The sequence below is a fragment of the Sesamum indicum genome, linkage group LG3, assembly GCF_026168435.1.
Source record: "Sesamum indicum cultivar Baizhima isolate 11 linkage group LG3, ASM2616843v1, whole genome shotgun sequence".
In the NCBI taxonomy this organism is placed as follows: domain Eukaryota; kingdom Viridiplantae; phylum Streptophyta; class Magnoliopsida; order Lamiales; family Pedaliaceae; genus Sesamum; species Sesamum indicum.
Window position 1 is genome coordinate 1,147,618 of NC_142659.1, and position 12,901 is coordinate 1,160,518.

The following is a 12,901-nucleotide window of genomic DNA, read 5'->3' on the forward strand; positions in this document are numbered from 1 at the left end:
TGGGCCTGGATAAACTTGGGATTTGGGATCCAAGTCATCCTTAAGTAGTTGGATCATGGTTTTTTTACGACGTTCAGTCAACTATAATAATTGCAATCGTCGAGTTTGTAGAATGCCACTCGTACTCTTTTTGTTAGAATAGTTATATCGTCATTCTATAAAATTTGATGTAATTATATATAGACGCTTTGTAGTTTGAAAATTACATCTAGTGTTTCTAACATTTATTTCTGTCTAATAGATATATTCATCCGCTTGTTAAAGTCAATTGAATTTGCTGACATTAACAAAAAAATGAATGAAAATTCATATTTGCCTCCGATTGTTTTGTTACCGACTTACAATAGGTCAAACAAATCTTTCTGACCAAACTATCCTTATAAGGATGAAGCTATACATCCTCACCCGTGTGAAGATTTATAAGGATAATTGGGAAAAATATCTGTTTAACATACAATAAGCCAGTAATAAATCAATCGAAGGTAAATAGAATTTTGATTCAGTTTTTTTGCTAATATCAATAGATTTAGTGAATTTTCACCTTACAGAGGGATCTATTTGCTAGACATATATAAATGTTTGGTGTACTAAATGTAATTTCTCAAACCACAAAAATTCTACGTACAGTTACACCAAACTTCAAGGGTGGACAGTGTAAATTATCCATTATTTTATTTATAAACAAAAAATAAAAACTAGATGGCTTCTAAAAGGGTAGAAAGTAGCTTAACCCTAAAAGAAATATTACAAGAAATCACAAAGGCAGAATTCTTTTATTCATGTTGAACATTGACAATGAAATTTTTGTAAATTGCTACAAACTTTATTGCAACTCCCGTTTACAATGGTCATGAAAAAATAAATGATAAGACTGACTTTACAAGAATAATTACACCTCAAAATCTATCATCATCAACACAAAATGCTAATAAATTTAAATCCACATACATGCATATATCGTCGTCTCACTGGATATTACGAGTGATCAAGCCCTCAAAAATGGCGTAGAGATCTTTGTTGTCCGGGCCAAAGATTTCATCGGCCTTCTGTAAAGTTTCCTAGTATAATCAAATTACATAAGAACATCAAGATAGGTCGTCGATGCACACAGCATATTCAGGGCGAAAAAGTACAAGAAATTAAGGGTGTAGAGAACGTCGTCCGTATGTATGTATGTATGTATGGTCACAATACCTCTTTAGTTTGCTTATGGGAGTTGAGTTCCTTAACATTTGCTAGAAATGCTCCAAACTGCTCGTACGATAACCGGTTCCTGATGAAGCCGATGAGGTTTTAGTAAGAAAAGCAACAAAATATGAGCACATAGAATTTGATAGCAATCAACTGTAATATTGTTGAATGTAAGAGTGCTCGAGTACAAAATAATGGCGCTAACTAAAGAAAACTGAGTAATAAATGTCGGAGCGTGGAATCTGACTGTACTCATATGTCTGCCCAATATTATTATTTTTTTAAAAATATTTTGGCATCTATACATTTTATTCGCAGGGATATTTGATAATTTTCATATGTTTGAAGGCATCTTAGTAAATAAATTATCAGCAGCTGTCTATTGTAATTTTACAATTTCTTCATCCCTATTAAAGAGACTGGGGAGAATGTGGATGCAGGAGAAATTCGTCGACCATTTGTCAGGAAATTTCGTACACGGACTGATAAATACGAAAAATTTAACTTAGGAGTAGAAGAATATAAGAAACCACAAGTACCTGACTTGGCGAAAGAATTCTTTTCCATCCACTCGTGTTTTCCCTAACATAAGCACGAAAAGTAATAAACAGTTAGTCCGATTGTTATTCTAGCAATTATGGATGAGCAAAAAAGTTTGACTTCCAATCATAGACAATGAATTTTGTCCTCCTAAAAAGGGCCGTTTCCGAAACTTCAGCTGCTATGAAAAGACATGGAAACACATCCAGTTGTGGAAACTAACCGGATTGTGATCCCGAATCCAAGCTCGACGTTGAACTGAACTGGCTTGAAGACATAGAAGACTTATCATCGAAAAAGCCTCTTGATGTTGAAAATGAAACTGAGTGCCGCCTTGGAGACAAAGGATTGGGTGTCCTGGATGGAGACACGGATGCGGACAGACTTGGAGGAGTACCGGGAGGCGTAAGCCGAGGCGTGCTAGTTTGGGATGCTAGCAGCAGGCCTTGTGATATACGGGGCCTCACGACTGTCACGACATGAAAAGAATGAGTGAAACTATAAGACTTATGCACTTTGATGCATCTGCGGAAACGAAAAGAGAAAAAGAAAATGAGGTCAGAGTTGGGAACCTGACTCAACCATAGGGTTTGAGGGCGACGCCCATAGCCCTTTCCGCATGCACTTTACTACCAGTGGTAAATTTGTAATTTACGTATTTTTAAAGCGCTGAGTTATATATAATTGACAGATGATTGTCATTAATCTCAAAACCACATAAACTGAAACATTATGTTTAGTTTTGTTTTTGGAGTGTTTTGTTTTGTGTTTTGGAGATAGAGAGAGAAAAATAGAGATAAATAAGTGTGTGTTGGAAATAGAGTGTGTGTGGATTGGTTTTTAGAGGTATTTTAAAATAAGTGGTGTATGTTTGTTGTTGGGATTTGGAAGACAAAAATCAAATCATGTCTCTTTTATATATTTTTTATATACAAATATATATATATTGTATGTTTAATATTGTATTTTTTGGAGACAAAAATTACTGTTCATTGTCAAATGATGTTTCTTCTATATTATATTTATATATATAGAAGTGTGTATATATCTATTATATATAAAAAGTTCAAAAAAAAAAAAAAAAAAACACAAACAAAGTGTGAAAACAAAGAGGCAAACATTAGTGTTTGTCTTGTCTCGGAGATTGTCCAAAAATGAAACCAAACATGGTGCTTGTTTTTGCACATCTTGCAACTTCTTACAAACATTTAGTCTGGAAGAGGTTCCTTTTTACTCTGAGAAAGGAACTTTGACAAACACATACCTTCAGTCTCAGTGTCCTCGGCATTTGAATATCCGGCATCAGAAAACTGGCTACGCATGGAGGCTGTTCTGGTGGGTGGCAAGGTAGCTTCGTCGTCTGAAAGAAAAAACACGATCGAACAAATAATTCAACAAAATTCTATAATTATTACAATCTACTTTATTGCCACTTGGACTTTCCAAAAAGCATAAATTAATTTAAGCAGACACAAGAGTCTGCATAAATGTCTAAATGGCGGCAGGAAATCAAATCTACATACCTGTAATGCTTGATACATTTGGGGCGGCAACCTGCGGCACAGTAGACCGTCAGACCAAAATCAAGATGAGCAACCCAATCAATTAGCACCGCCTACCTCCCCTACCCCCAACACACACACAAACACATATTTGTGTATATATATTTGCACGAGAAGCGCATACAAGGACAATTATGGCAAAAATATATAAAATTAATCACTTACAGGGTTGTCATCATCCTCTTGAAGCGACCGCATAAGCGTCTTCCTGAAGGCTTCCAACTGCAATGAATCGGAAACCGTAAGAACCTCAATATCGATAAAACACACACATACACACCAAAAAGGAAAAGAATTATATTGACAACGAGATTATGTGCATGCTGTTGGAAAATAACAATCCATAATTCATATATTATCTCATTAATAAATCTCGCATATAATTAAATGATTATATCCACACAGATGTTGATCATATAGGCACATAATTGTGGATCGAATTAATTTTAAGTAGCAGAAGCATGTTGATCCATGCATACGGATCAACATCGTCTACAAGCCCATGCCTTTTATGGATCATGAACACATCGCTTTTCTCGTTGATTCGAGGTCACCCCACGAACATCTTAAGAACTACCCCACGTCGGATCTTGCTCCAAATCTTGTGCACACCACAAACGTACCTTGCTCGCCTTGGTGGATCACTACTAGAGTAAGGGATGTATGGATTCTCGAAAAGAGAGGAGCTGTGGTGGTCATAAACCTATTTCTAAGATGGGTCCATATCCCATTACATAATTAGAAGACTACAAATTCTATCCTAGATAGGGGTTTATCCCAGAGGAGTCTTTATTTCAACATGTATATAGGAGACTCAAACTCTAACTCAAATATGGATGTATATTGAGTCATGGGTCCACTAACTCGACCGAATATCCAACACATGCTATTTTGGGAAACACAGCCTACATCGAGTGATTACAAGAATCTTAAATTCAATTTGATACTAGGGTATCCAATCAAAGGGATTGCAATGGCCAACTTCACAAACTTTGTCAAGAATGACAGCATTTATCGGAAGGAAAATGCTAAGTGCTATGGCTATAAATAGGAATGACATAGACAAGATTTACAAACAATTCCTGTAAATCAAGCACCATGAATACTGTGCTTTGTATGAGCTAGAACGAAGTAATAAGCAAAGCAACACACAATTGCCATGATTTTACCACCTAATACATAAAAAACATTGTCCCATGACACGCCTGAAAACACCAATCAAAATTTCGTACATTGTACTGACATGGCATGATTCATTGTTTTAACTGATCATCTATACCAACGCATGCAAGAAACATGAAATCTACACAAAGAAAAACATAAGAAAATTCTAAAATCAGACCAGGTTTGATCATACTTAAACTAATTATATAACAAATGCAATATATTTGTCGTGTAATTTAGTGTATACTTAAGAGAAAGTGGCACTTGCTCTATTGCATTGTGGTTCGACCAGGGAAAATGACCAATTTTACACCATGTATGCCACAGATAAAGTGACATTTCTGATTGGTGTACAAGAAGCCACTTAAATGTATCACAATTGCTCCATGATCAATGTTGTTGTACCCAATCTGCTTGGGTAAGAATTTTCCGAAAACAGAAACAAATTGCACACTAGAAAAGAAATTGTTTTTGCATCCTAAGAGACCAGAAAATCTAGAAGCCGTTGACTACAAATTAAAACTTGAACCAAACAATACCTTAGCAACATCCCTATTCAGCTTCTTCACAGTACTGCTCAGCTGGGCATTCTCCCTCATCAAGCTCTCCTACAATTCCCAAACACCAAAATCACATAAACAACAAGAAAACCATACATTTGCAGTGGAACCGAATAGGGGTTCAGGTGCTTAAACGAGTCGGGTCTCCGTAATTCCGACCTTTTCCTCCTGAGCTAGGGCGAGCTTATCCGCCGCGTCGCTGAGGGAGGCATCGAGCGACTGGAGCTGCGACTCGAGGCCGGCAATGATAGCGTCACGGTCGCTGAGCTGCTGCTGGAGAAAAGACGCCTCCGATTCGAGGGCGCTGACACGCGTGGAGAGAGCAATAGAGGTGATCTTGCGCGCCACATCGAGCTGCTCGAAGGGATCCGAGGGCAAAACCTCCAGCAATTCCTCGGGGAGATCGAACTTCGGACCGCCTCCCGATTCTTTGGACAACATCGCCGTAGTCTTGTCGTTTTTCCCCCTTTTTCCTTTTCCTTTTTCTTTTTTTTTTTTTTTTAAATTTGGATTTTATAGTGTGTTCGTGTGTGTACGCTGCTGCAGCCACACCACAACGTGTTTTAGAGGTCGATTCTTCGGATAAGAGATTGCGTGTGCTTTTAATTAAATATCTTTTTTATTTTTTATTTTTAATTATGTGGATGAAACTTTTACACATCTCTACTTAATTTATAATAATATTTCTTATTTTAGTAAATTGATTTCAATACTATCAATATTAAATAGGGTTAATTATATGAGCGCTTTTAGAAGTACAAAATCACATATTTTTTAAAAAACTTTTAAAATTATAATTACACCTCCTTAAAAAATTCACCGCTTAAATATGACATTCTTTTATTAGATTTTGGATAAAAAGTATTGATCTCATCAAAAGGAAAATTACAATTTTTTTTATTCATAATTTAATATTTTCATGTAATAATTTTGTACTTATTAGGGAAAGATGTATAATTTTAACCTCATTCATATTATATATATATTACATTTATTTCTTTATAAATGCTAAAGTATACGACGTAATGCTAAATAAGGACAAAATTTATGTAATTATTTTTGCTGACGTTGATATTTTCCTTCAAAGCCTAACGAAAGGGGGTTAATTGTAAATGAATAATTTTTGGAGAGAGTGTAAATGCAATTTCAAAATTTCTTGGGGGGGGGGGTGTAATATTATATTTTTAGAGATGGTCTAAGTATAATTAACTCAATCAATTATCTATAACTAACCAACAACTACTATTACAATGGATTAACAACTACTTTTAGAAACACACATTGATGGGACTCGAATATATGACTTTACGACTGTAGAGTCTTAACTTCGTCAACTAAATTAGACTCTGCGTACATACATCATCTTTTATAGATGGTATATAAAAATACTTGTAAAATATTGATGAATGCAGGCAACGGGTGAGAGCATATTCTGGAACTACAAGTCGTGTATAGAATAGTTACAGATGATCAACCAAAGCAACTGTGGCATAGCTATCTAATTAGCAAGTGCATCATAATCACTGCATAACATACTTTTTCACTATGTGAGAAATGTATGTATGTTGTTCAAAGGGCAAAATCTGCACAGATATTTGGCATCCTAACTAGTCCTGCATGACGCTTCGCCCACAAGCCCCATGGTATATCTTGGTCTGCACGTGTCACGGCTCTTCCAGCGCACCGTTCAGATGCTCATTACCTGCACTTCCATTCGGTAATTGGTTGAGGGCGGTGGAATTTGAGTAAGGGGACTGACTTGAAAGAGGGCTTCCTCGTGAATACCGGTTGGTTTGTGAAGCTGTGCTACTTCTTGTCGACTTCAGACGAGCCTTCCGCCCCTGTGTATGAGTGATTGAGGAGAGAATGAACAATGGAGAGTGTGGATGGATGCTACATATATTAGATTGGCACATGCCACATGACAAAAACATGTTAGTGTTTGGATTCACTTTCTTAGTGCTTTGCGGGGATAGAAAGAGAAAAATAGAGATAAAAAAGTATGTGTTGGAGATAGTGTGTATGTTTGGATTTGTTTGTTGTATGTTTGATGTTTTGTTTTCGGAGACAAAAATTACTGTTCATTGTCAAATCATGTCCCATTAATATATATATGTATATGTTCTATGTTCAATGTTTGGATTTGACAATGAACAGTAGTTTTTGTTCCGCATCACACAATATTAAACATACAATATTTATATATATATATATATATATATAAACATGCAACAACAGCTTTTGTCTCCCAAAAATAACATTAAACATACAACATATACATACATATATATATATAAGAGACATGATCTGACAATGAACAATGACTTTTGTCTTCCAAAATAGAACATCAAACATACAACACTTATTTTAAATTATCTCTAGAAACAAATTCAGACATACACATTATCTCCAACACATACTTATTTATATCTGTTTTTCTCCCTCCATCTCCACAAAATACTCAAAAAATGAATCCAAACATTATGAAACTTTTTGTAGTTTTCAAAAAGAGGTATAGTCAGCAATTACAATCGCTCCAATGGGTAGTTCTCGTAATTAAATCTGAGTACATATGATCATATATATGAAAGAAATGAGTGCAAAGGAATCACCTTGCCCATGCACTTCTCCAAGTGAGGAGCAAATCTTCCGGCCATTATAGATCTGCCACAGTTCATGCAATCAAAGATCTCATTTGCGATTGGGGGGTGAGTTTGCCCAAATATATCGACAATATATTTGCCGTTGGCTTCACTGCTGTGGCACGTTTCAGATGTCCTGGCTCGTGCATCCGCAGACAATCTCAATTCCTCTTCCTCTTCATCCAAATTACGGTCCAGTCCTAGCCTAGCAATTCGGTGGGACTCCGATGCAACATCAACAATGATGCAATCAAGAAGGTACTGGAAAACGTCTGATAAGAGCTGCAAATCAAACCGAAGAACAAGCAAAATCTAGATCAACGTCCTCACAACCACCATTTCATCGACATGCCATCAAACATTTTTTGAAATCATTAACATAATCACCAAAGGTCGAAACACAGTCCAATGTTCAACAGAAATATTTTACCTAGGTAGATCGGAATATGCAGTCAATGAACAAAGAAACGGGCACAAGATTGTAATAACAGAAGCCACACAACTCTTAAATTTAAAACACAATCGACAAAGTTGAAAACCAAAGGTCAGTTCGGTTTCGTCAGCAAACATACAGCTGATGGAACAAACATGCAAACAGTTTCGTTATTGGTTGTGGCAAACTACTTCCAGCAAACTAAGCCAAACTACCGTATTCTACCATTGAAACCCCAATTTGCTGCACTAAACGTCTGCAACAAAATTACACAAGAACGACATATGGGAAACAGAAAACAATAAAGACATAAATTAAACAACTCAAGAACTAAATGACTGGAGCAACAATTACCTCTGAATTAGAAGATAGATCATCCTCTTTCGACATTGACATGAACAAAACAACAGAACCACAATGCTTATCAGCTGAGGCAAGAAATTTAACTTATGAGCTTGTAACAAAGGCCCAAATACCAATTCAAAACAGAAAAGAATTTGAGAAACATTCCCTGTTTTTTAAAATCTAATTCGGAATCAATCAAAACCACACCATCAGACCACCACCTGAAAATATAAACATACCGAACTCAGCCCTTTTCCTCTTTTTCCATACTACTAACTCCAAAATCACAAATACAGAATATTGATCCATTAATTCCTTGAGAATTAATTCAGCATTTTACGCACACTAACCATACAAATGGGCAGAAGGGTAACTTCAAAATGAACTTGCAGATCAACAAGAACAGCAACTTATACTAATGACTTCAAACGATTGTTCAAATCAGAAAGTAAAGAGATCGGGTCCTGAAACTTGCCGAGCGACAAATTTGAGTAAGAATCTATCAATTTGGCAGTAGAACCAACAGACCCATTAGGGTTTTCATCAAATTAAATTGCGAAGAAGCGAGAAATGCAAACGACAAGGTCGAGTAAATTCGAAAAGAATATGAAAAGCCCAAGAAAAAGAACTCGAGAAGTACCTGAAGTTAAGACTGTTAAGCACTGCACAGCGTCAATCAGCGAAGAAAAGAGACAGTGAACTCGGTAGCGCTTCTTGCTCCACGCTGAGCGCTTTCTATGATAACAAAATGCGCCTCTACGGGAAAGGATAAACAGACAATTTAGCCATGTACCAGCAAATTTTGTGATCCCAGGCATGTTATGTCAGAGAAATTGTTGTATTTTAAAAATATATAAAGGTAAATTGTTAAAATTATTTTTATAGGGGGGTAATTTGCTTATTTGTAATATCACAAGAAGATTGCTTGCACAATTTTCCAAATATAGTATATTAATAATGTGATCTATCACTTAATCAAAACTGTATATTTATTACAAGATAAGTGTATTGTACTTGTTATATAATTCATTGATGTTCGACAAATTCAATTTGGGAATAATTTTCACCTTAGAGGTGATCAGAATCGAAATAATCAAAACTTTTTATAAGAAATTAATACCAGTATGATAAAAAAATAAATGATATTGATTAGAGCATTTCAAGAAATGTTTCTCAAATTCAAATTAATTTTGGATTATCGTACAAATGTACCATTTGATGAAAGTTATATTATTTTTTTTGAGTTAATTATAGTTAAATCCTTTTTTAAAATAGAAAATTATAATTTTTCAAAAAAATCTTAAAATTACACTTAGAATTCTTTCAAAAATTCATTGATTACGATTAATCTTCTTTCATTAGAGCTTTTCAAAAAAATGCTGATGTTACAAAAAATATATATAAAATTTTAATTTTATCCCTCATTTAATATTTTTTAAAAATATAATGATTTTAACCTCACGTCGTACATATATATGTATATTACATTTATCTTTTTATAAGTATTGTATACTTGAAAATGTTAGATGACGGACAGAATTAAAAATTTATGTAATTATTTTTGCTAACGTCAATGCTTTCGTCCAAATTCTAACAAAAGGAGGTCAGATGTAAATGAAGAATTTTTGGAGGGTGTGTAAGTATAATTTCAAACATTCTTTAAAAAAAGTATAATTTTATAGTTTAGAGGAGGTTTAAATATAATTAACCCTACATATATTTTACGTAAAAGCAAAATTTAACAATAATAGGGCATCAATAGCTTTACACGGCTTATTATAATGAGCACTTCTTTTGAGAAATGAAATTATGTGCACGTTTCAAACCCTTCGTATGGACCAATGATGTTACCGCTCTTTCATATCGTCTATAGATAAAAAAAACATCCTTGAGGTTCATATAAAGTTAGGATGGACAAATTCCCTCACATGCCTCACAATTGGCTAATCCCAAGCCCCTCGTACGAGTGGCTGATGATGCTGTCACGCGTCCCACATCGATTGCAGCTGAAGAGTTTGCGACGCTTATAAGCCTCAAGTCCTCCTACTTTAATTAGCTATGCATCTTTTTAAGGATAAAATCTAAAGCTCAAATAAAATTAAAATGGAGAATACTTCACCAATGTTCTCAAGATAGGTCAGTTTGAGTTACTTGATCATATGTCCAGACCAATTTATAGGATTAAAACCGCTGAGATCAAAATCAATTTTGACCTAATTAAGCTTTTTCTATATTTATAGCATAAAGTGTTTCAACTTGATTTGTACTTTTTGATTTAAAATTCACGAGTTTGTGTGGTTTAAAATTTAAAATTTTGATTTTAAATTTGCATTTTTCCAAAGGGTTTTTTTTTTGTCAAATTATTATTTTCTTTATAAATTATATAAAAAATTATTGTTATACATTGTTATTTAATCAATTCATATACAACATGCGAGCCTATCAATTTTTTTAATTTAATCCAATTAATTAGACTAATGATTCAATAATTTATCCAATTCAATCATCATCGTACCTCACACAAGAAGCATAGATAAAAAAAAAGTGGCGAACAAGTGAATTTCCATAATAAGTAGGACAAGTGGTCATCAGCCACACGGACGTTGGATGGATTCCGGATAAACATCAACTGTCATCATAGTGTTTGGATTCGTTTTTTTGAGTATTTTGTTATATTTTATGGAGATAGAGATAGAAAATAAAGATAAACAAGTATGTTTTAGAGATAGTATGTATGTTTCGATTTGTTTTTGGAGATAATTTTCAATAAGTATTGTATGTTTAATGTTGTGTTTCGAAAGACAAAAACTACTATTCATTATCAAATCATATCTTTTTATATATATTTATATATCTGTGTATATATATGTATATATTTATGTTAAAATAATTAAAAAAAACTCAAATAAAATATTTTTATATGATGACAAATATTATTTATATTTTGATTCATTCCGAAAATAATTTGAAGACAAAAACAAAGATAAGAACATATTTTTTCGTCCCCCAAATAATTGACAGTTCATCGTTAAAGTTAACGGCATTACCACAATTAAATGCTTTTCTCAACGCCGTTAGAACAATCGAGTACGTGTCGCAATTTCCCCCCACACACCCCACCAAAGACCTTTCCCCCCCTTTGTGTTTGCATTTGCCATATGCTTTTCCTTTATTATACAAAAATTAAAAAAATAATATATATATATATATTATATTTGTTTTGAAAACATTCATAAATAAATTACAAAAACAAAGAAAAAAAGTTATATTTAAAATATATTTCTATACCAAGAAAAAATAATTAGCACAAAATTATTCTTTTTTAGCTGATATAATATTTATGTCAGTTAAAATGAGATTGAAGAAATTACGAACAATCTTTAATTACAACAAGAGAAGTAAAATTACCATTTAACCAATTATCACTTCTCGATATGTCGTTTGAAGTTGTAAGTTCGAATTTCACTGGATATGTAAGTATTTATCTCACTTGATGTGAGTTATCATATAATTTATTTATTATTTTGAATTATATTGATGTATTGATTAAATTAATATAATATTTCGTTTATGGAAAAATTGATGAAATCATTATATAATTACATTTTCACAAAAAAAAAAAAAAGAATATTTGTTATGTGGTTGTGGTTTGTTCATTGACGGAAAATATATAATTATGAGTTTTTATTTATTTATTTCAACGTAAAACCAGATTATAAAATTACGATGTGAGAACAATATACTCAAAAAATGATACTGTATTTGATTTTACTTTTTAAATAATTAATGCAATGTAATTTTTTCTAAATGTGTATTAGAATTATATTTATATTGTGGATTATTATTATATATAAAAATTTCAATATTGTTATTACATTTTTTTATAATAAATGATTATCTATACAAATAAATAATTGAAAATATAAATATTAAATACTTCTCTATTGGTTTTTATTAGAAAAGTTTGTGGCAAACTCTATGTATGTGCATAATTACTAAATATTATTTAAAATCAAATATTTATATATTTTTTATTATTTAATAAATATATATAATATAATAAGCTAATATTAAATGCATAAGGAAGTGGTGAAAAAAAAATAATGATATAATATTAGAAAGCAAAAAGATGCATCCATGAAAATAAAAAAAAAAAAGCTACTAAAAAATAGTGGAAAGTGGGAGTTATATAAATAAATAAAATTAAATAATATAAAAATATGAAATGACAAACAAAAAAAAAAAAGTCAGATTAATTTAATAACCTAAGATTTGAATCCGTCTAACAAATAGGTCTCTTTATTAGTCAAAATTCACTAATTTGTTTGTATTACCAAAACAAAGCTGAACGAAAATTAATATGTATTGACTTATTACTGACTTGTTGCAGGTCAAATAAATTTTTCTTGATTAATGGTGAAGATTCTTACACGTGTTAATGGGTGAAGATGTATAAGGATAATT

General features: G+C 32.8%; 2 protein-coding genes across 7 annotated transcripts; both read right to left on the minus strand.

The window, feature by feature from the left end:
• Positions 1-744: 744 nt before the first annotated feature.
• LOC105156936 (PH-response transcription factor) lies at positions 745-5,558 on the minus strand. The gene is made up of 9 exons (XM_011073204.3): positions 5,177-5,558; positions 4,997-5,065; positions 3,459-3,515; positions 3,255-3,285; positions 2,996-3,091; positions 1,955-2,200; positions 1,731-1,773; positions 1,195-1,273; positions 745-1,058 (listed from the first exon to the last, which is right to left on the minus strand). Exons 1-9 carry the CDS (start codon positions 5,456-5,458, stop codon positions 966-968), a joined length of 996 nt encoding a protein of 331 aa, XP_011071506.1. The 5' UTR covers positions 5,459-5,558; the 3' UTR covers positions 745-965.
• An 810-nt stretch (positions 5,559-6,368) lies between these two features.
• LOC105156937 (SAGA-associated factor 11) lies at positions 6,369-9,215 on the minus strand. Of its 6 annotated transcripts, none has more exons than XM_011073206.3 (4): positions 9,078-9,215; positions 8,447-8,658; positions 7,630-7,941; positions 6,369-6,858 (listed from the first exon to the last, which is right to left on the minus strand). In XM_011073206.3, the coding sequence occupies exons 2-4, from the start codon at positions 8,486-8,488 to the stop codon at positions 6,682-6,684; spliced, it is 531 nt and encodes a 176-aa protein (XP_011071508.1). In that variant the 5' UTR covers positions 8,489-8,658; positions 9,078-9,215; the 3' UTR covers positions 6,369-6,681. The 6 variants fall into 6 exon arrangements, with proteins under 6 accessions (XP_011071508.1, XP_011071510.1, XP_020547861.1 ...); XM_011073208.3 differs by having other exon boundaries at positions 8,447-8,520; positions 9,078-9,182; XM_020692202.2 differs by lacking the exon at positions 9,078-9,215 and adding an exon at positions 8,913-9,069 and having other exon boundaries at positions 8,447-8,520.
• Between the last annotated feature and the right edge of the window lie 3,686 nt (positions 9,216-12,901).

Excerpts from the sequence above, each read along its gene's own strand:
- LOC105156937 (XM_011073206.3), bottom strand. The coding sequence starts at position 8,488 with ATGTCAATGTCGAAAGAGGATGATCTATCTTCTAATTCAGAG. Across the intron at positions 7,942-8,446 it reads ATCTATCTTCTAATTCAGAG|CTCTTATCAGACGTTTTCCA; the intron begins GTAATTGTTGCT and ends TTTGATTTGCAG. Across the intron at positions 6,859-7,629 it reads TGGAGAAGTGCATGGGCAAG|GGGCGGAAGGCTCGTCTGAA; the intron begins GTGATTCCTTTG and ends ACTCATACACAG.
- LOC105156936 (XM_011073204.3), bottom strand. The coding sequence starts at position 5,458 with ATGTTGTCCAAAGAATCGGGAGGCGGTCCGAAGTTCGATCTCCCCGAG. Across the intron at positions 2,201-2,995 it reads CGAGGACACTGAGACTGAAG|TCGTGAGGCCCCGTATATCA; the intron begins GTATGTGTTTGT and ends ATGTCGTGACAG. Across the intron at positions 1,059-1,194 it reads CCCATAAGCAAACTAAAGAG|GAAACTTTACAGAAGGCCGA; the intron begins GTATTGTGACCA and ends TGATTATACTAG.